Source organism: Ochotona curzoniae, unplaced genomic scaffold, assembly GCF_017591425.1.
Source record: "Ochotona curzoniae isolate NIBS_2020 unplaced genomic scaffold, NIBS_Ocur_1.0 scaffold_4701, whole genome shotgun sequence".
In the NCBI taxonomy this organism is placed as follows: Eukaryota; Metazoa; Chordata; class Mammalia; order Lagomorpha; family Ochotonidae; genus Ochotona; species Ochotona curzoniae.
This window is the reverse complement of record NW_024467122.1, coordinates 57470862-57494388: the sequence shown is the minus strand read 5'-3', so window position 1 is coordinate 57494388 and position 23527 is coordinate 57470862. Positions and strand designations below refer to the sequence as shown.

The following is a 23527-nucleotide window of genomic DNA, read 5'->3' as shown; positions in this document are numbered from 1 at the left end:
GACAGAACTCTACCCACAAACAAAACCAATCAAGGTGTTTTACTGATTTGTATCCATTCAGATACATGTATATACAAATATGTCATTGGAGCATTTCTGGAAATGACTTTTTTTCGGGCCAAGATTTTATGCATCATGTCATACAACACTATGGTATCCTCAAGGCTCAATTCTTTGAAGCTAATATGGAAAAAAAATGAAGCAGGGGAGAAGATCATGTAATGCTTTCAAATATTTGAAACTATCCAGCAATGTTATTCTGGATCCATCCAATACCTCAGTTTTTTGCTTGGTGTTCTCATTTTGTTCAGTTTGGTGTTGTGGTATTTTTAAGACTAAGGACAACATGTTTATGCAACTAAGCATAAGGTGTGCAGACAGAAATGTCTTTTCAGTAAGTCATGTGGAACATGTGAATGCAGCAGTGCTCTGCATCAGCAACAAGCACCAGACTGGGACACTCACAAGCAATGCATTTTCCTGGGCTCTGCCTTGACCTACTAAGCAAGTTTGGGGCAAGGCTCCATAGCCTGTGCTTTTAACATGCTGTATAGGCAATGCTGATCCTCTCGTTAGGGTGCGAATCACTGATCTGACAATTGTAATAACACTTTGGTCTTACTTTTCCTGGTCTGAAGTGCTCTGGTCAGTCAAATTTAAGCAAATTTGGATACATTCTTGACACATCTGTTCTCACTTTAAGAAATCAGAATTTTATCATTTTTTAAAACTATGTCCTCAAAAATATCTTAGAACAGATGTTATTTGTGTTTGCTTTTTTATTCCCCAGCACAGCAGGCTGTCTTACTGTCTTTATCACCTGCTTCTTACAGCAGACAGGTGAAATGATCCTCAGCATAGTTAGCTTCAAAGATACCCACTTGCACCCCAGAACTACACCAATGATTCCCACTTGGCTAGATAGCAATCAATCTGGGTAGTAGTGCCCTACAAGAGTTGGAGAACCTCCCTTTTGGAGAGACAGGAGGGATAAGGAATGTCTGAGGCAGGAAGATGTTTCCTTAGGGTTAAGGAAAAACAGCTGTGCAGAGTTGGAGTGGTTTTGTCTTACTGCACTGCCCTTGATTTTTAGCTAAGGCGATGGTGGCACAACTAAAATTAAAGTGAAGAACAATGGATTTGAGCAAGAATCAGAGTACCAGCAGAGAACTCCCTCTTCGATACTACACAATTAGGTATTAGATACTGAGGTCACCAGATAAACTCCCTGGATGCCAGTGACAGAGTGGCATCTGATCACTTCACTCATCTTAATTAGGAAAGCGCCATCAGGCACTGATACACACACAGATGTGCACACGTCTCGCCCTTCACCCAGCTCTTCCAGTTCTTTTCTTGTCCTGCCCTCTCAGGTTTTTCACTTGTTGGAGTCTTTGTGTTCTCCTTAATTGCCTCAGAGGCACTCAATTTTGTTGTTAAGGGCTGGGCTCCCCGCCGGAATAGGACATGTTTGTCCCTATCTCCTTGCCTTGTCTGCTCTTCAAATCCCTTCCAGAACTACCTGTACCTCTTGAAAAGACCCTGTTGACCCTCGGGAAGCTTTTTATTTTTATTTGAAGAGTTTGCCAGATTTTTTTTTTAAGTTTGAGGCCTTTAATTGTAACTGTGTAGGGTTATAGTCCACATTTTCCAACAAGCTTAGTTCCAGAGCGGTAGGCACTGCCTTACTTCCTCGGGGGAGGAAGGCAGGCACTAGTGCCACGGCAATGCTGCCTGAACAACCTAGGAGCTGGTGGGGAAGTTCCTGCTGGTTACCTGTTGATAAAATACACAGTTCCTACAAGTAGCCACACTCTAAATTGATGAGTCTTCAGATGTTCTGCCGTACACTACCTGCATGTTCTTTATCTGTGTGTTAGCTTTGCCATAAATATGAAAAACAGCAAGAAGCATCGGAAAAGGAGAGTCACCAATTAACATGCTAATTAGGTCTCTATTTACATACCTTAATCATGTATAAACTTATAAAGGATTCATTCAGTTACTGTTTCAGCATACATTTATATATTAAGCTTCAGATAAGTGTTAAGTTATAATAGTCGTTACTCACTCTCCTTTCATTCATTAAACTAATGTTTACTGGAAGCTTTCTTTCTCTCACATACAACATCCAAACTGTCAGAAGTTGTATCAACTTGTCCATCAAAAATACCCAAGATACCATCTCTTCATCTTATCGCCTATGCTGTTCTCACCTGAGCCAACTACCTTCATCTCTTGCTTAGGTGCTCTTTCTGTTCCCGACCCTTCTGCCCTTTTCACTTATCCTCAATAGAGCAGCTGAAATGATTCTTCTGAATTATGAATGAGTTGGCTATATTGCTCAAACTGTTCAGTGGCTTCCCATTTCATGCAGAGTCACATACAGACTTGTTACAATGGGCTCTAAGTCCTGATGTAAGATAGGTATCCTAGGATCCCTTATCTTTCATTTCCAATGTTCTTCTTCCTTTTTTTTTCTTTCATAAAGATTTATCTTTATTGGAAAGGCAGATTTTTTTTTAACAGAAAGAGATCTTCATCTGTAGGTTCACTCCCCAAATGGCCATAATAGCCTGAGCAAAGTGGATCTGAAGCTGGGAGTTGGGAGCTTCTTCCTGGTCTCCCACATGACTGCCAGTGTCCAAGGCCTTGGGCCATCCTAATGGCTTTCCCCAGACCATATGCAAAGAACTAGATTGAAAGTGGAGGGCCCAGGCCAATGCGGTAGCCTAACAGCTAAAGTCCTTGCCTCACATGCACTGGGATCCCATATGGACACCAGTTCATGTCCTAGCAGCCCCATTTCCCAACCAGCTCCCTGCTTGTGGCCTGGGAAAGCAGTCAAGGATGACCCAGAGCCTTGGGACCCTGCACCTACGTGAGAGAACTGAAAGAAGCTCCTGGTTCCTGGATTCACATAATCTCAGCTCTGGCTATTGCGACCGCTTGGGGAGTGAATCATCAGACAGAAGCTCTTCCTCTCTGTCTCTTCTCTTCTCTGTATATCTGACTTTCCAAAAAATAATAATAATAATAATAATAAATCTTTAAAAATAAAAGAAAAAAGTGGAGAAGCTGGGACTCCAACTGGCACCCATAGAGGATTCTGGTGCTTGCAGGTAGAAGATTAACTTGTTATGCCACTATGTTGTACCCATTTAAAAATTATTGCTATTTTTTTTTAAATCAATTTATCATCTCCAATATTCTTCCGCTCATCTACTCTGGTATCCTTGTTGTCCCCTGAACATTTCTGACAGGTTCTTGTCTCAGGGGACTGCTTTCTCTCTAGATCTCTGCCCGGCTCACATCGCCAGTTTCTTTAGATTTTTATTCAAATGCTCTCTTCTAAATGAGGCCCATCTTAAACTATTCATAATTGCATCCCCATTCATACAACTGGTCCTCACCTACCGTTTCCTTCTCATTTCTTTTAATTTAGCACAAACCTCCTGAAAATAGTGTGACTAATCATCCTGATTTACCTGAGACTGTCTTAGTTTTAGCACTGAAAGTCCTACACCAAGGAAACTCTCAGTCTCAGAGATAAGACTCAGATAGTTGGTTACCCTGCTCCTATATCATCTGTTTCATTTTTTCATTACTAACACATGAACAGTATATTACTCTACAAAGGCAGGATTTTTTCGCTGACTCGTATTTCCAAAATACAGTACCACTGTATCCCAAATTTACTCCACCTATCTCAGGCAACCATGTTCTCCCTCTTCAGATACTTTGAGGCAAAAATTGTCCAATTTGGGTTAGGGAGAGTTCAGAATTAACATCATGTCTAACTTCAGTCATGTGGGACTTGGCATGTTCAGTAGAGATCTCAGTGGGATGTTCAGTGGGGAGGAATGATGCTTGAGATCCACCAGTGTAAAGTGATTAGAATGAAGCAACAAGTAGACAGACAAGCGAAAACCAGAGGAATATGGCTGGTTAGTAGCCAGGTGAAGAATACATCCCTGAGAGGAGGAAACTGCCAAGCATGTCAAATAGTACAGATGTGCCAGGGAACTGGATGGAGAAGTGAGTATTGCATTGAGAGTGAGAGAGAGAGAGAGAGAGAGAGAGAGAGAGAGAGAGAGAGAGATTTCTTGGGTGACTTCAATATGAGCTGTTTCAATGGAATGGTGGGGGTGGGACTCTGACTAGAGTAGGGAATTGCAGTATGGAGGGGAGGATCAGAAACAGTGAGTGTGGGCAACCAAAGGAAGTAGGAGACGGTACAGTAGCTGGAGAGGAATGTGTAGTCAAAGGAATGTTGGTTTTTCAGAAAGAATAAATTGAAACATATGAATCATGGTGAGAATGGTCTGTTAGGCAGAAAGCTGTTGATGTAGGAGAAAGAAGAGTATGCTAGGTGGAGAAGTGAAGGGTCCTAGGAACCAGAGAAGGCTTATGCTTGAAAAGGAATAAAGAATTTCATCTATAATATCTGGAGGGAGGATTGGATAGATGGTAGTTTGAACTTACGGATATTTTCTTCTAGTCATTTCCATTCTCTTAAAAAACAGGATGCAAAGACTTTTACCATTAGATTGGCAATGACCACAGCACATAAGCTGTATGTGTGAGGATATTAGAGGAGCAAGGAACAGTGGAAAAGTGATAGGTTAATGGAATATAAGTCTTGGGTTCATAATAAATATATGCAAGGCAACTGTTTTTTCAAAATGTTTGATACCAATTCTTCCATTGTGGCTTCCTTTTTATTTCCAGTGCTCCTCTATATTGAACCTGGCAGCAGGTTATGAACTGTGACACCTCAGACTTAAATGGCTTTCTCTTTAGTGCCAATGAGCTTACTCCCTGGTTACTTCTCATTTGGAGCAGACAATGGGTTTGCTGTCTTTTGAGATGTCTTTTGTCTAGAGTCAGGCTTAAGGAAGAATAATAACTCCAGTTACCAGGCCCCTTACAACGCTCACTCTCCCTTCTGAGCTTGGAGACTCGGTTGGTGTCTTCTAAGTGTGGAGAAATCATCATTTTCCCTATGAGCATGACGTCTCCCTCCGCTGGCCTTTGACTGGTGGGAGGAATCCTCACTGGATCTCTAGCTCCTCACCTTTCCCTTGTTGACTTTCTGCAATTTACTCTGGCTAGATAATCTCTACAATTCCCAACTTGATAAACACGTTTGTCTTACGTTGCTGTTCTGTGATGTACACTTTTGCTCTATTGCTTTGCTTTTTGGGCTTTGTCTCTTGTGAAACTGAGCCTTTTACTTCCCAGGTTTGGGAAAGCTGAGATGTTGGTGCCCCCTAAAGGACACATGGAGTTTAAAAGTTAGCTCCACAACATTTACAGTTCTAAGTTGGGAGCTTTGTCTCGCTTTTCAACTGATTTACACTACTTTAAAAGAAAGGGGTATACTAATATTATTTCAGTGTACAAATGCCCTAGGGGTCTGAACAGAATTACAGTGTTCTGCTTATCTGCTAATATTTAAGACTTAACAAATTGTAGACACAAATTTGTTAAAAAAAAAAAACAGGCAAAATGTACTTAGTTTCTGCTTTAACTATATAATGAAGTAGGGGGAGATTGGAAGCTAGTTTTCAAATATTTTAATAAATAAAAACTTCAGCCCTTTCTGTAGCATGATTTTTCCAAACAGGACAAAATTTGAGCTATCAGTCCATGAAGGGTAAATTGAAGCATCTGGATTTTTTGTTTTACTTTTGGTGCTAGGAAGAGGATACCTTGGCTCAAACTTGATATCATCTTACAAACATTATCTGAAATCAAATCAAGAGCATATTTATGATTGGAAAGCAGGAGGATGTTTTTTCTAAAATAAATACCAAGTAAATAAGATTTTCACATAATGATAATTCTGAACAGAGCCATCTTGGCCTAATGTCTTGTATTTTAGCAGTCATTAACAGAATGTCACTAAAGCAAAATCAGCCTTTGAAGAACTAAATACAAAACTTGAGAGGAAGGATCAAGTTTTAAGAGAGTTTCTCCAAGCGAGTTTGAGAACCAGTTGGGTATGGCACAGTATCCACATGACCTGAAAACCTCCACAGGAAGAGAAACAAAATTTCAGGAACACATAAGGAGGGAGGTACTTGTAGGTACTTGGAAACTTAGGTAATTACTAGACTCACCAAAAATAAAGTTATAACCAAGAAAAGGAACGTTTTTACAACTTTAATATGAAATTCTGAAAGTCAAAATTTTTAAAAATTTGAAAGTATTAGATTACCAGCATGACATCACAAGTGGAAAACTCCCAACCATGAAACTTTTGTCTCATACATAAAACTATTAAAAATACACTATAGGGCACGGCGGCGTGGCCTAGCAGCGGTTTAAGTCCTCACCTTGAACCTGCCCGGGATCCCATATGTGTGTCGCCGGTTCTAATCCCAGCAGCTCCACTTCCCATCCAACTCCCTGCTTGTGGCCTGGGAAAGCAGTCGAGGACGGCCCAAAGCTTTGGGACCCTGCACCTGTGTGGGATGCCTGGAGGAAGTTCCTGGATCCTGGCTTTGGATTGGCATAGCATCAGCCGTTGCGCTCACTTGGGGAGTGAATCATCAGAGGGAAGATCTTCCTCTCTGTCTCTCCTCCTCTTTGTATATCTGACTTTCCAATAAATAAATAATTTTTTTAAATATGCTATAAAATTCCCTTCAGACTATCATGTATAAGGTATACATGAAATAATTGGATTTTGTGTTTAGAGTTGGTTATCACCTCCAGAAATCTCAGTACATATGTATAAATATTCCAAACAAAAATAAAACAAATATGAAATTTAGAATATTTCTACTCCCCCAAATTCCAGATTAGGAACCCTTAACTTATAATGTCAATTACTATTCACAAATCTTGAGTTTGCACTATTTGGTACATTTCAAATTACACTCTCTAGTGGTTCACCACATTGTATGTCATGGGAGAATTCTGTGACCTTGAAGATCTTGATGAATCATGACAGAATGCAGAAAAAGGGCCTTGTGGTAGCTTCTGTAATCACCAACATGAATCTTCCTGGGCAGCCCTGAAATAAGTGCTCAAGAAGACATCCTTCAAGCCCAGAATGACCCCACTGAGAAGGGCGAGGCTTGATGACACACTCCAGGGAATGGGTAGCACCAGGAAGACTGTTGCTTCCAGACTGCAAAGCCAGATCCTGGCCATTCTAGTAACTCTGTTCTTGGCTTACCCTTGCAGCCAGTGGGGCCATCGGGAGTAGGACTGGATGGGACCTTGGAAGCTGGATGCTCTCAGGACTTCTATGGTATGAAGCACTCAGCTTGTAAACAGCATTGCAGCCCTTACAAGTAGCTATATTTTTTTGGAAACTTGAGATTAGAGGAGAAAGGGAAATAAGAACTAAGATGCATGTGTGTGAGTGTGTGTTTTCCAGCTTTTGTGATGCTCAAAAAAAGGAGTCAGTAGGCAAAAATGATTCAATTAGAGGATGTTCTCATGATGGAAGTACTTTTTCAACCTGATTACCAAAAATCAGGGATTATGTTTAGATCAACACGTATTTGTTAAAAGAACTACTTCGAGTTCCAAATGTAGAACTCCTGGTGAATTAAGACCAAGGTTTGTTTTCTGTTCAGGTCCTCAAGCATGTTCCATGTGATGAAGCATAGTCATTATGTCTCTCGATTCGGCAGCAAACCTGGGTTACAGTGCATTGGTATGCATGAGAATGGTCTCATATTTAATAATAATCCAGCTCTTTGGAAAGTAGTTCGACCATACTTCATGAAAGGTAAACAAGTACCCAGCTGTATTTTTCTGTCTTATATTTTCCCATTTTGTAAAAGATCATATTGTTAAGTTTTGCTGCTTCAGAGTTCTGAAATAATGGAAGAGGAGTTAGCATATCTTTACTACATCATAAGCACTGCTTTAAACACTTGATATTCTAACCCCACAGATCTTGTATGTTACTGCCTGCATTTTTCAGATGAGAAGAGTCAAGGCATAAAGAGGTTAAAGAACTTGGCCAAGGTTCCAACATTGGTAAATAGTGGCCCAAGAAACAACCGCAAAGCCTACCACAAATTTTTAGCTACCACAAATTCTTTTCTTCCTGTTGATGCATGAAGTCATTTTATGAATATGAAAATCAATTTGAGCTGTATAGTTGGGATTGATTCAATTAGAATTTTAGTGTCAGATATATATTTGATTTAAATATAATTAATCCGTGTGTTTGCTGAGTCATAGATTAATAGCCCAGTTGCTTTAGCAGAAAGAAAATGGTGAATGAAAGAGGATTTAGGACTCTGTGCTATCTGAAAGAGCTAGTTAGTGGGTTAGTTAGTTAGGAGTAGTTACCTTTCATACAACATCCTATATCCTGATGTGCAATAGTTAATAGAATCTTGAAAGGCATCCACTTGACAAACTACCATTCTTTCCATCGTACTAGGTTCCAAAAATACAACGAACAAGGTGTTGCTCTTGCATTTGAGGGGAAGAAGAGAGAATCAGGAAGAGTCACCATATACTGAGCTAGATGATGGGAATGCTAGAGGAGCACACAGCCCTTCGGAGCATAGGCAATGGGCCATCCAAAACCCCTGGGAGCTCAGAATAATTACAATGAATCTTAGAAGAAGTTAAAAATTACCTAGTTAAGGAAATGTGACCAACAAAGATAAGAGTAAAGAACAAGGCATTTGAATACATGGAAGGAAGGATCAATGTGTTCATGTCAAGGGATCTGTCAGTAGGCCCTTTGTCTGGCACAGAAATATACATGAATGAGGCTACTGGGAGTGTAGGGCCAGATTGCCAAAGACCCCTCTCTAAAGTCAAGGAGATGAGCTTAACTCACAAGTGATAAGGCACTCTTAAAGATTTTTTTTTGATGATCAATAGGTGAAGTTTATTAGTGGCTTCAGGCTTTTATAGACAGAGAGTCACATAGCATAAGGGAGGAGGTACTGAGGAGCTTACATAGTTCCCATAAACCTGTCTATAGATCTCTCTGTCTGAAAGGATCTCTTTTGCTTTGTATACAGAATCCATTGTTCACACTCAAATAATATCCAATCAGTTGGTTTCATACAAATGATATCCAATCAATTGTCCTACAAATCCCTCTTCTCTATGTTGTAAATTAGGCTTGAGGAATGTTGCTAGGGAGAACATGTTCTTGGAACAGCAGCAAACAGGGAGAAGCAATTTTTTATATTATGTAAAGATAACTTCACCAGGGACCAGAGACCCTAACTGCCTATTATCCCATCTGACTCCTCACATCCCCCTAGGAGAATGGACTCTAGCTGCTGTCAGGATAGGGGCTGACAGGTCTCATCAGGCTGCTTCATGCTGAAAAGGGGCAGAAAGAAGGACAACAGTAGCTGGGCATGCTCCAAGGGATCGATCTAGAGGTCCTCGGCAGAAGGTAGAAGTCATCAGGTGTCTGAAGTACTGCTTGTAGGTTTCTCTTTGTTGAAGTCTAAATTATAAAAACATAATTATAATTTCTCCCAAGCTAGCATATCTGTAGAGTTTAGATGTGAAAAATGTCAGGTTCAAACCTTTGTCAGAGTAAACATTAGCCCCTCTTTCTGTGGGGTTTCTGTCGTACTTTCTATTTTCTTTCAAGTCCCTGTTCACAGGCACCATGTGTTTGCTGTCCTGCAGTGATGGACTTGGTGCACAGAGCTGCTAATAACACACGTGGACTATTATGATGGTCAATAGGCCACCCTTAAGGATTTTAAGCACATGGACATAAGCATATTTGTGTTTAGGTGGAAAAAATCCCTCAGGTAACAGAGTGAAGGGAAATAGCCCCAGTTAGAGAACCAGGCATGATTGTAAACAGGGAGAATGATGAAGAGCTACTACATGGATGCAGGGTACACAGAGGGACACCACTGGTATGAAATGCTAAAAGAATACAAAATCTACAGTGGTTGGAGAGCAAATCAACCATGACATCTTTATGAGTTTTTCTTTTAGAATAAGCCTGAATAAGAAAAGACATTAAAAAAATAAGAAGAATGATTATTCCTAGTGGAAATCTAAATAAACTTAGAATAAGGAAGAAGAGAGGAACATGAAGAGTTGAACTTTCATAATAAAATCACTTTCTATCTAGATCCATTAGCCAATGCCCAGATAGAAAAAGAGCAAGTAAAGACCAGAGCCAGATCACTCTTTCCTGTTTCTAATCATTCCTCTGTTTGGCAAAATACGTATCAAGAGCCCTCAGGCACTGGCCTGCACAATGCTGGTGAGTGGCTATCACTACCCTTAAACCATTCCCAGTTTGTGAGGAATTTGGCTAAACAATGAGTTGCTTAGCTGTGAGACCACTGATGGAATAAAACATACCTGGAAGTGTTTTTGAAGAAAGCGTGGTTTGAAGGTATAAAATGTTGGTCTTATAAGTTGTGAAACATGTTCTTTTAGTTTCAAAGACCAACACTTTATACCTATAACCAGTTAAAAAGGAAACACCTTAGATTAAATAGTTACACTCCAAATCTGACTAATTCTGTTATAATATCCTACACCTCTTGGTGAAGCATAAACTAGATATGACCCTGGCCAAAATCCAAATAATCTTTTTCAGGAAATGTATACAATATACATGAAAAATCACTGATTTATGACTTATGATCACAAATTATTTAGAGACCATGAAGAAAGGTTTAATTTTACGTAGTTTGTTTAAAACAATATCCATTCATTCATTCTTAACCATAAAGATAATATATGCCTGTGGAACATGAGGAACACATAGAAAATTAGTGAATAAAACTGCCAAACAATTAAGCTCTAAAGAAAGGGGGGCCAAGTGGCCTGATTTCGTGTGCCCTGCAGTGACAGATGATTCTCTGTTGTGTTCCCTTCAGCTTTGACAGGTCCTGGCCTTGTTCAGATGGTGGCGATCTGCGTTGGTTCCATTATACAGCATCTGGACAGGTTGGAGGAGGTTACCACTCAGTCGGGCTGTGTAGACGTGCTGACCCTCTTACGGCGCATCATGCTGGACACCTCTAACACACTCTTCTTGGGGATCCCTTTGGACGGTACTGAAATTCTCATTCTCTTGATTTGACCTTTACCCTTTTATTAAACAAAGGGATTGGAGGATACTAGACCAAAGTACATTTACTTTGTCTTGTATGTTGCCTTTTCTAAAATATAGCCAACTACTCATAGGTCATTTTTTACCTAGTGTTTTTGCCTTCTTTGTTTATAAAACACAAGTTCCTAATAAGTAGGGACCAGCTTCTCTGTCTTTTCTATTTCTCTTTATTACTCTAAGAAATAAAATTCTACCACTCTCCATACACCTTGACAAATGTGATCAGTTCATTCGTCATTAATATATTCTATATAAACCAGACTGGTATAGTTGACCATTTCCAATTAAAATGTTTGTGGAAAATGGAATTTAATGATAAGTTTATTTTGTAAAAAAATGTTGAAATTCATGCACTTTTTTTTATAGCACAGGTACTTTATGAACTTTTTGAAGATCCTTCAAGATATGCATACTTATTTTATGAACATTTTTAAGATCCTTCAAGATACACATACATATACCTGTCCCTCAAAGTTACCAAATTGAAAACTTTGACCCTGGCTACATGATAAAAAGAAATAGGGTTGCTGCTAGTGGAAATGATGGTGAAAGCTAAGATTAATTTAGTGTCTACAATGTGTCAAATAGTATGAAATGTAAATTAATTGAAGAAAGTCACATTATACTAGATCTATTTAATGTCAACATCAGAATGAAGTTAATTGTCTTTCAATGGTATTAGATTTGCACACACACTTTAATATGCATTTCTGTATCACAGTGAGGAATACAAGACATTTAGTCAAGGGCATACTAGTCATAATAGTCCTTTTAAAAAAAAATAGGAGGGCCCGGAGCGGTGGCGCAAGTGGTTAAAGGTCCTCACCTTGCACGCCCGGGATCCCATATGGGCGCCGGTTCTAATCCCGGCAGCCCCGCTTCCCTTCCAGCTCCCTGCCTGTGGCCTGGGAAAGCAGTCGAGGACAGCCCAAAGCTTTGGGAACCTGCACCCGCGTGGGAGACCCGGAAGAGGCTCCTGGCTTCGGATCGGCATAGTATCGGCCCGTTGCGCTCACTTGGGGAGTGAATCATCGGACGGAAGATCTTCCTCTCTGTCTCTCCTCTCTGTATATCCGCCTTTCCAATGAAAAAATAATAAAAATAAATCTTTAAAAAAAAAAAAATAGGAGAGAGTGGTCCCACTAAAGATGGATATGAGAAATTCTAGGCTATGTCTCAAGCATAAACTTGAAAACTGGCAAAACACTGGTTAACCTGGTCGCTTTAGACACCAAGCAGAAAAAGTTAGAACGTAATCTGTCTAGTGGCACCAATGTGACTAAAATGCCCATCAAATATTGGAACCCCAGACTGGGAGCAGAATCACCAGAGAATTATCAAGGCTCAGAACACCCTTCTTCAGATCATGCTTTGCTCAACTGTTATTTTCTTTTCTTTCTCCGCCCCTCCCCGTGCCTTTATTCTCCCCACCCCCAACAGAAAATACCATCGTAGTTAAAATCCAGGGTTATTTCGATGCCTGGCAAGCTCTCCTTCTGAAACCAAACATCTTTTTCAAGATTTCCTGGTTATACAAAAAGTATGAAAAGTCTGTGTAAGTAGCACAAGATTGGAAGATTTATGAATACCATCAGTTTTTTTCCTCATTGTGTTTGCCATTGCTGGACTTTTTGGTAAGTTTCCTGCTCTCCAGGGCACACAGGAAGCTGTTAAGTTGCTGATGAATGTTTCCTATAAGAACTGGCTGTATTTCACCAGATCAAGTAGTAAAAGACGACTTTGGCTTGGCAGAATCTTATCAAGGTGGGGGGTGTGGAGGTACTGTGTGGTCTAAGAGCTTCCTCTCTGGAATTAGGCATTGCAGTATGCTTTGATTTGAAGAAAAGGGTTGACTGGTCCTACCATTAGAACTGTTAAAACTGTTTCTGCATTTCTAGAAAACTGGAAACAGAATAATTCATCAGTTGCCTTATCTTTGAATTAATTTAACATAACTCTGCTTGCAAGAATTAATAGTAATCCCCAAAGAACTTTTATTATGAATTTACTGAACTCCAATGAAATGTTTTTGGGGGATTTGTTACATAGCACGTGTTTTGGGAGTCCTGAAACTGTCATTAAATCATCCTGTTTTGGTTTAGACTATTCTAGTAGAAACTAACAAGTGCCCTGTAGACTACTCCATGGGTTTTATAGTACAAATAACCAAACTCTAAACCCTGTTTCATGTAACATTAGTGGAAAGCCCATCGGATCTAGACGCAGAAAGACCTGGTTTGTGTATTGACTCCACCACTTAGACCCTAAATGATCTACAGAAGTTATTTAAAGTAAAACATAACCTTCCTTCTAGAGTGAGGGTATAGGGTAATGAGACAATTTACATAGAGCACTGAACATATACAGCCTGGAACATGGTGGCACTAAATATATTAGTTTCCTCTTTCCCCTGCATTCCTGTCTTCTACAGATGTCCCTAGCCATATTAAATTCTCCATCTTGGAAAATCCCCAAATATGTTTGAAGATCCAGCTATAGCCTATTGGTGGATTCTGAAATTCAATGATACAAGTGTCCAGAGAAGCCAACTTGTCATTGCTTTGTCCATTGTCATGTGGTAAAGGAATGTTAGGTGAATGACCTAGATACTTCGTTCTTTATGCATTTTAATAACACCAGAGATTAACATGACTTGAACCAGTTATAGAAAGGACTGATCTCTTCCTTGGGGTCAGATTTGGTGGTGGTGGTGGTGATAACCATCTGAAGAGTCTCATTGTATACTTTTGGTCACTAGTTTGGTTTTGGTCTTGGCCATTAGTCCCACTGAAATTTACTGCAGGATACAAATTTACAAATGTAGTTTATTGTACATTTAATGTAATACAGAATATTATACCCTAGGATCAGAAAACAGTACATTTACTCAGAAACATGTAGAGACAGATGCAAGAACAACAGAATTCAGATCTTCAGGTGACCTTATTGTTCATTTAGTCTAATCTCTCCACTTTAAAAGACACACAAAGCTAGAGATTTAAAGTAGTTATACAGAAAATAATCACACTAAAACTTACTCTCTGTCTAGGGTGCTTTTCCATCCTACCACGGAGTCAGCCTGGATATACATGTTTATGAAGCTAGTCACTCATTCAACAGATATTTACCTAGTGTTTACAAAGTGGCAGAAACTACATAAGGTGTAAGAATAAATATCAAGAATAACAGTTACTTGAGTTTACTGTCTAGAAGAGGAATCTCATACTCAGTGTTTTCTGCAAGAGTAGGCAAATAAAAGTGGGCTATCTCGGATGGAAAACAATAAGAAATGCAAGTGCCTGTGGTAAACTGAAGAGTGAATGCCTTTACTAGTGGCATTTAGAGATTTTTTTTTTTAACGCTTGAGGTTGCCAAATCAGAAACAAAAATGCATGGGTGGTTTTAGTTTTGATTATCAGCTTTTAGCCAGTATCTACAGGTCATGTTTTATTTTGTTACCAGTATCTAGAAATATTAGCTAACTATAGGTAACAACAGCAATAATAATAACAATAGCAATAATGTGGAATTTGATTATATTTATAAAAATAAAATATTAATTATTTATGAGCAGAAGTGGCTTCAATCAAAGGAGACTGTATGTTGAAAAATGGCAAGTGAGTCATTTTTGCTCACATCTAGGCTGAGTATAAATAGATCATGCTTTGATTTTCTTTCGCAGCAAGGATTTGAAGGATGTCATAGATGTTCTGGTGGAGGAAAAAAGACGCAGGATCTCCACAGCAGAGAAACTGGAGGATCATATGGATTTTGCCACTGATTTGATTTTTGCTGAGGTACTTGACCTGGATTAACCATACCTCCTCACAATACATGTTATGACTATATAAATGTGTAAAGATTTCCTTTTATAATTGTTGCAAACTTCTCCACTTAAGTGTTTGCTCTAGTCATTCTGTAATGTTCAACCCAAATTGCCCATACATTAGAAATTCCAGTAAGACTGGCCATGAAAACTGAAACTATATTTTGTCACAATATAAAATGTGAAATATGGAAAAATAAAGAAGGGAAACAAGAGACACTAAGTACTTTAGATCTTTGTATCTACAATAGTCTGGTTCCAGAAATTCCACTCTCCTCCCTCTCACAGATAACAAAATACATACATGCTAAAATTCCTTACCTAAAATTATTAGCTTTTTTGCTACAAACCCAAGACAACAGAACAGCAAGTGAATCACGAGAGAGGTCCTTTATTTCGGCGAGGGCAACAGCTTCAGAGAAAGTGGGAGCAGTGAGAGAGTACAGGGTTGGGGTAAGGAGAGAAGAGAGTGAGAGAAGAAAGGGGGTGGGAGAGCAGAGAGCAGAAAGATACAAAGAACAGACAGAGGGGGCCTGGCGTGGTAGCCTAGTGGCCAAAGTCCTTGCCTTGGCTGCACCAGGATCCCATATTAGTGCCAGTTCATATCCTGGCTGCACCACTTCCCATTCAGTTCCCTGCTTGTGGTCTGGGAAAGCAGTCAAAGACAACCCAAACCCTTGGGACCCTGCATCCATTTGGAGGCTCAGAAGCTCCTGGCTCCAGACTGGCTTAGCTCCAGCCACTGCACCTACTTTGGGAGTGAATCAGCAGATGGAAGATCTTTCTCTCAGTCTCTCCTCTCTGTAAATCTGACCTTCCAATAAAAATAAATAAATCTTTAAAAAAAAAAAAAAAAGGACAGGCAGAGAGCAAAGGACAGAAACATCTTTATAGCCTCAAGGTGGGGTGTGGGAGTGCAGGCCAGGGATTGGCAGATGCAGCTGTAGGTGGACACTGGGGTTGTAAATGCCTCAGGAGATTGGTGGAGCAGGGCCATCAGGTATGGGGTCATAAAGTACAGGGACTGGTGGAGGACATGGTTTAAACCCGAAGGTCAGGAAGCTTCCCTAGGCGAGTGGGCCTTAAGGGGACTGAGACCTAGGGAATTTGTGGTAGTGCTGGGCAAGCAGGTACTCAAGATATTTAAGGATGTACTGACCCAGGATGACAGGGTCTTAAAGCCACTGCTACAAAAATGAAATAGCACTTGGATATAACTCATTCACACATTTTCATATACTCTAAAACATCTCTAGATTATAATATTTAATATAATATAAATGCTATGGAAATGGGCATTGTATTGGGTAGAAATAATGGCAAGGAGAAAAATTGGTACATGTTCAGCACAGTTTTTCCCAGATAGTTTTCATCTGTAGTTATTTGAATTCACAGGTGCAGAACCTGACAACATGGGAATTTGACTGTACCATGATAATTAAATATTTTATCTTTCAGCTTAATATTATCATGTGAAATGATCATAGTCAATTACAGAAGCATTCCATTATTTCATTTAGTTGAGGTTGCCGATTCTTGAATGTCAATTCCTCTCACTTTTAAAAACCTTGATTCATTTTGCCAATTTGACCAACCCCTTTTCCACTGTCCAGAAACGTGGTGACCTGACAAGAGAGAATGTGAACCAATGTGTATTGGAAATGCTCATTGCAGCACCTGACACCATGTCTGTCACTGTGTTCTTCATGCTGTTTCTCATTGCAAAGCACCCTAACGTTGAAAATGCAATAATGGAGGAAATCCAGACTGTTGTTGGTAAGGACCTTTCAAATAAACACTATGGCTTAAAACACAATTCATTCTGAATTTCAGCTTCTGTGTTTTAAGAATCTGATGTCAAACACAAGATCTTTTACAACCCACCCAGAGAACAATGAAGCAAGTCATTCTGACACACAATGATTATGTCAGATAGGCTGGTTGAAAAGATGATTTTTTCTGCATGTTAAAATCATATACATATGAAGGCTGTAAAAAATGCAGTAACAAAGAGCTGTATCAAGCACAAGATGACATCCCCAATCCATTGCATTTCCCACTCCTCAGGCTAGTAGTTTACAGAGTATTCTTCAAAGTCTTTTTCTGTGTATACTCACACACACAGGAAAGCACATAAAAGTTCATCAAAATGTGCATCATCTTTTAATTCCATTTTTTCATAATCATTTTGAGGCCTCCTTCTATGTTTTAATGTCTATTTTTATAAAAACATGGGGTCTTTTACAATATCCTGCCTACTTGATCAGTTATAAAAGGTGTCTGAGTTTGCACCAGGAAACTCATTTACAGCAGTTTGGGTTTTAAGAAACCCAACCACAAATAAAGTTCCATTTGGTGAATGAGGGGGGAGAAGACAACTGCAATAAAGGTGGGAGAGTGATAAGCTCTCCTCCCTGCTCTGACCTAGGGGTGCCAGTCTCGTCTTTCCCCACCCTCCCCTTCTCCCATGCACAGAAGCTTCTGGGTCCCACTCAGCCCTTCCCCATCTACCTCTGCCCTATCCTGCCCTACTCTGCCTCTGCTTCAACACATTATTTACCAAATCTTCCACAGAACCATAGCCACACCTGTAAGAAATCCAGAGTAGGTGTCTTCTGGGAGAAAATAGAATTCCTTATTGAGAATTTCCTACATGGGTAATCTTTTTAGGAACATGTTTCTTATAGAAGTGAAGAGATGGCACATGAGGTAAACTTTTTTCTCTTGACTTTACAGGAATCCTGTGAAACAAGTTACTCAGTTATGGAAGGATACCATCTTTTAAAACTCATTTGAACACTGCTTGAAATGGTTGACGCTAACGATTAAGCATGGGAGAGAAGCTGTCTATAGATTCATCACATATCTGGGAAACATTATGGCCATGTAGATAACAAGGAGCAGAATAATGTCTCAGCTCCAAATTCCAAAAGGTTTTCTCAAATGCCTCCCATCATTAGGTTATCAGGCTCAGTGTCAGGTGTAGGGGTACACAGTGAACAAGTCAGAACCATTCTTGCACTGCACTCACGGGGCTCATTGAGCTGAAAGAAGAAAGAGACATGAACAGTTCAATGGAGTACTGGGAGACAGAGAAAGAGAGATCTTCTGGCCACTGGTTCATTCCCCCAAAATGGCCACAACGGCCAGAGCTGGGTCATACCCAAGCCAGGATCCCAGAACTCCACCTCTCTCCCACCCATCCCCATTCTAAGTTGTCTTTGATTCTGCAAATGTGGCAACCTGTTTGAAAATGTCTGAGCCTCTGCAATCAGGCCAATTTGAGACACGGGAAGTATCTACCAAATCCCAGATCCTGGAATTGACCTGGGGCACCTATTCTGTCCTGGGGAAAAGGTGTTCTTACCACCCTAGGCAGCAGGTTGCTCTTGATGAGATGCTAAGCAACTATCAGTAACAGTGTAGGCAAATGATTGCACAGGCAAACACAGCAGAAAAATTCACAGAAATATATCCAATCTACAGTCTTCACTTTGATCATGCAGCAACCTGAGCACTCAACTTTATGATGATTGATATGTTAGTTTGTTAACAAGTTAAGAGAGGGAATGTATCTCCCCTACAAATTAGAGTAGAGGAGCCAACATCCCAAAGATTTCAGAGGCCAGTCAGATGAAAATGTGTGAAATAGACTAAGTATGGCCAATTATGGAACCATGGAGTGTGATCTGCCACTCAACTTCAAACCAATGTTGCCATGGGGGAATGTGGGTCCAGCCTTACCAACTTTTTTTCTATGCAGGACTCTCTATGAAATCTCCAAAGTTTCTAGGATAATTGGCCACATATTTGAACTTATTCATGTATTTATTTAAAATGAGTAGATTTCATGTTTTGCTGATACAGATTTGGAAGCACAGGGGCACCTACCTTCCCCCTTTAAAAACTTCCCCTTTTTCTTTGCCCGTCTCCCCTTATTTTCCCTGCCAGTTATTACAGTGGCATATTCATTTGCATCCCAGTGACAGGCTTAACATGCCAATATGTAAAAATATCATGACTTAGCAAGTAAAGGAAAATAAGAATAAAATGGGTATCTTCCTGTTATTCAAAACAGACACAGACTCTGAACAGAAGTTATTTCCCATTATGCCAATCTCACTCACAGATCATATTTTCTGTATTGTGTGTATTCGCTGTCTCAGATTAAATATCTGAATTTTTAAAAAGATTATTTGGACCGGGCCCGGCGGCGTGGCCTAGCGGCTAAAGTCCTCGCCTTAAACGCACCAGGATCCCATGTGGGCGCCAGTTCTAATCCTGGCAGCTCCACTTCCCATCCAGCTCCCTGCTTGTGGCCTGGGAAAGCAGTCGAGGACGGCCCAAAGCTTTGGGACCCTGCATCCATGTGGGAGACTCGGAAGAAGTTCCTGGATCCTGGCTTCGGACCAGCATAGCATTGGCCGTTGCGCTCACTTGGGGAGTGTGTCATCGGAGGGAAGATCTTCCTCTCTATCTCTCCTCCTCTCTGTATATCTGACTTTCCAAAAAATAAATAAATCTTTTAAAAAAAAACAGATTACGTGGACCAAACATATTTGGCCCCAGTTGCTAGTATATATTAAAATTACAGAAGTAGATTTTGTTTTTCAACCAAGGCGAATTATTCTGTGGGAAAACAGGAGTCTTAATGCCAGTCAAATATTGAAACTATCTTCTTTGTCCTTTTTAATCTGTCCTTACAGGTGAAAGAGATATAAGGATTGATGATATGCAAAAATTAAAAGTGGTGGAAAACTTCATCTATGAGAGCATGCGGTACCAGCCTGTTGTGGACTTAGTCATGCGCAAAGCCTTAGAAGATGATGTAATTGATGGTTATCCAGTGAAAAAGGGAACTAACATTATTCTGAATATTGGAAGAATGCATAGACTTGAGTTTTTCCCCAAGCCCAATGAATTTACTCTTGAGAACTTCGCAAAAAACGTAAGAGCCCTTTCTTAAAACTGAATATGCCACTCTTGACAATGTCATCTGTTGGCTCTTTTTGGTGTTAGCTCGTTTTGGTTTGTCAGCACAAACCCGAAACACCAGATGCAGGGAGTCATGCAGGAGGTTTTAATCCAGCAGGGAAGATGGCCTCTGGAATGGGAGCAGAAGCAGAGACAGAGAGAGTGTGTGCACACAGGAACCTACAATTTTATGGCCACAGGACAGGTATTGGTAGTGTGGGACCAGGAGGGATTGGCAGGTAGGGCCTTTGATGGGCCAGGAGGGGTTGGTAGATAAGACTGTCGGCCCACAGGGAATGGATAGGTGGGACCATGGGCGAGGACTATGGGTAGGGTCAGCAAGGGATTAGTGGATAGGTCATCAGGTACAGTGCCATGAGGTTAGAGTGGATTGATGGGAACAAGGTTACAAGGCTACAGCAAATCGGCAGACAACCATATTTGAACCTAAAGGGCAGACATGAACCGCAGGAAAGAGGATGAGACCTAGTAGAAGCAGGTATTTAAAACAGTGCTGGGTCCAAAATGGTGGGGTCTTTTCAATCTTTGTGGTGGATATTCAAGTCACTTCTCACATCATCTATTAAATCTTGCTCTCCCATGTACACTTGATTATTTCTATTCATTCCCCTCCACCTGGCCTCATAGCTTGGAACATGATATCATATTTATCCTCAAGCCAATGATGCTAGATCTCTATCTCTAGCAAATATTTTCATGGTGAACAGTGAAAAGCACGGGCTCAATTTTGGCCAAATTGAGGCAAATTTTGTTTAACTCAACCAACCCACTTTTGTATTTAAACTGATAACTCTGTTACCATTTAGATTCAGCTGTACCTCCATCTAAGAAAGGGAACATCTGCTTCTGCTTTAGGTGGAAAACAAGCAAGATCAAAAATTTCCATTTTTGCAGGCTTCCTTTGATTATCATATGGACACATGAGAATAGGTTCTATTCTAAAAAGAACTCAATAAACAGAATTGGTGTGTTCTGAAGATTCTGCCTTAATTGTGTCAAATTTTAGGCAGCAATGGTTTTAAACCTGAATTATCCAGACAGTTCCCTCAGTGCCCCTTCCCATTTCACATGTTGTAGAATCCCAGTATTAATGCAATACTAAATTATCTTGCTTCTTGTCCGGTAATCCAGATAATGCTACAGAAATCACTCAATTTGTCAACATAGGTGTACTAGGCACATACAGTAGATGTTCACATAGGCATTCATAGTAGATGCCTAAGTCTAAATGCAGACAAGACAGATATGTGTGGTCCTCATTGATTTTCCAAACAACTAAAAAGCTAGGGATGTAGTGCTCGCAAGTCAGGGATCCATATTTTGGCCTACATTTGTCCCTTTTCATCAGATATATAGCATTACACAGAAACAAACTTTATATTGGTTACTTGAGAAAGCAGTAACACTGTGATTCACCCATAAAACTAGTTGAATATTTAAGGAAATGTCAAAAGATCCCGTGTAGCATGCATAGTTTGACATTCAGGCATAGTTTATTCAAAATACACATGTTCTGCAAATTTTGCGAAGTTCCCTTAGGCTAACATTTCCTATAGTAAGATCATTTGCATTGACTTATTAACCCAACACAGCCACAGGAAAAATACAACTGAGGCTCATCTAACGTTGGGGCTGTAACACGAGCAAACAAACTAAGTGGAGAGTTAGAGTGGTCCATCAGCCCTTAGCACTCTGCCTAACCACCTGTTCGTTTTCATAGGTTCCATACAGGTATTTTCAACCATTTGGTTTCGGACCCCGTGGTTGTGCGGGAAAGTACATAGCCATGGTGATGATGAAAACCATCCTGGTTACACTTTTGAGGCGGTTCCAAGTGAGGGCATTGAAAGGAAGGAGTGTTGAAAACATGCAGAAAAAAAATGACCTGTCCTTGCATCCAGACGAGACTAGTGACTTTTTGGAAATGATTTTTATGCCAAGAAATTCAGACAACTGCCTGAAACAGTAAAGAAGCCTGGTCAGTACCTACCCTGGAGCATTCTATGTCAATAGTTCACATTGAAACCATCCATCCTTTGCCAAGTGAACATTTGGTGGCCCATGAGTTTTAACTTAGGCTTACTTTTTATGGGTGATCAGCAAGATGGGAGCTCCATCAGTGGTCTGCTCTTGTCCCAACCAAAGAGAACCAGGCTGCAAGAAAAAAGACAAAGGCCAAGAGCTTGTGAGAAGTGGCTGGTGAAGAAAACTGCAGCTCTGAAGACCCAACTTCATACAACGTGCTTTGGAAAGGATAAGTCATCAATAACATCTATGTCTGTTTTCCTACTGGATCTTCTTTGCCCTGTCCCAAGGGCATTTAATATCTGGTGAACAAATACTCAAGTTAATTTGACAAGTCAGGCTAATACTGGAGTACCCAGGGATAAACACACCTGCTAATTTAGACAGAGGAGTTTCAATTTGGTTTTGGGTGAGGATGGTACAGCAAGATTCACGTTCATTGGAGAAATATTTACAAATTCAGCATTTGATTTTTTCCTCATGAATTATGCCCAGTTAATTCCTATATATCCATGTGTTATCTCTTTCTGGAAAAGGATGTCCTTTCCTATTTTCTCTAATTCATGCCTCAGCCACTTACTTCTGATACCACAGACAGAGTCTGAGTTAATACAAGCTGATTTAGCATCATAGTAGCCTGAGCAAAATACAATTAGGATCCTGCATCTTCCACAGAGGGGAAAAAAAAATCACATATCGCATTTGAAATATAAATAAAAAGTTTGAAACCATGATGCATCTCTTAAAATAGAGTTCACTACTTGGGAGGAGGGGGAAATCTTATAAATCCATACCTAAATCTCTAACACAAGCGGTTCAAAATTCTAAAGAGTGCTCTTATCGCACTGTCCTCAACACTTTCTCTCTCCCTTTCTTTCTATGACCCCAAAACTATGTTTTTGTTTTTGTTTTTTTTATGGAACAATTAAAAAAATATAGGGTAGAACTTCTTCAAATCATTTCTCTTTCCTACCTCAAATGTAATAGTTACCTTAGATATTGTAACAGCTAGTACATTGAATCAATCACTGTATGTAGCCATTGGTAAAATGTGCGCACTTCATTTGGTTCACTGAATTACAATATGTAGTACACCTTGGAATTAGCTCTGTAGATGGAATCAAATAAATGGATTGATTTTCCAAACAGTTTTCCTCATATCTTATGACTAATAATTATTGTATCTATTACTGAATATCATCCCATAATTGAGAAATTAAATGCATTTATAAATTCAGCCTTTCTAAAATACACTTGGGATCAACAGCTTCAACTCTCTGTAATGCTGCTTTTGCACTAATCCAATCTGAGTATTGCACACTTTGGGAAGTGGCTGTGAGGATTATAGGAGACGATTAACACGGAGTTCCTCAGCAGTGGGTCTGGTACACGGCAACCATTCACTAAACCCTGGGTTTGACAATGATGTCACTTAGTAATTATTCTGATTTATGATACCTGCATATGTCTTTTCATGGTATTAAGGGAGAGGAGACATGCCAGAAGAAGGGGACAGCACAATGGCTCAACTAGCCAATCTTCCACCTCCAAGTGTTCCATCCCATATGGGCACCAGTCTGTTTCCT

At 40.0% G+C, this 23527-nt stretch overlaps 1 protein-coding gene across 1 annotated transcript in view; it reads left to right on the top strand.

The window, feature by feature from the left end:
• The window catches only part of LOC121148961 (aromatase), a 30196-nt gene extending 7109 nt beyond the window's left edge, over positions 1–23087 (top strand). The window contains exons 3-9 of the mRNA XM_040969346.1: positions 7596–7750; positions 10860–11036; positions 12536–12650; positions 14778–14892; positions 16535–16697; positions 19628–19869; positions 21637–23087. Coding sequence (XP_040825280.1) covers positions 7596–7750; positions 10860–11036; positions 12536–12650; positions 14778–14892; positions 16535–16697; positions 19628–19869; positions 21637–21885 — 1216 coding nt within the window. The 3' untranslated portion in view covers positions 21886–23087. The remainder of the gene's footprint in view (positions 1–7595; positions 7751–10859; positions 11037–12535; positions 12651–14777; positions 14893–16534; positions 16698–19627; positions 19870–21636) is intronic.
• Positions 23088–23527: the final 440 nt, after the last annotated feature.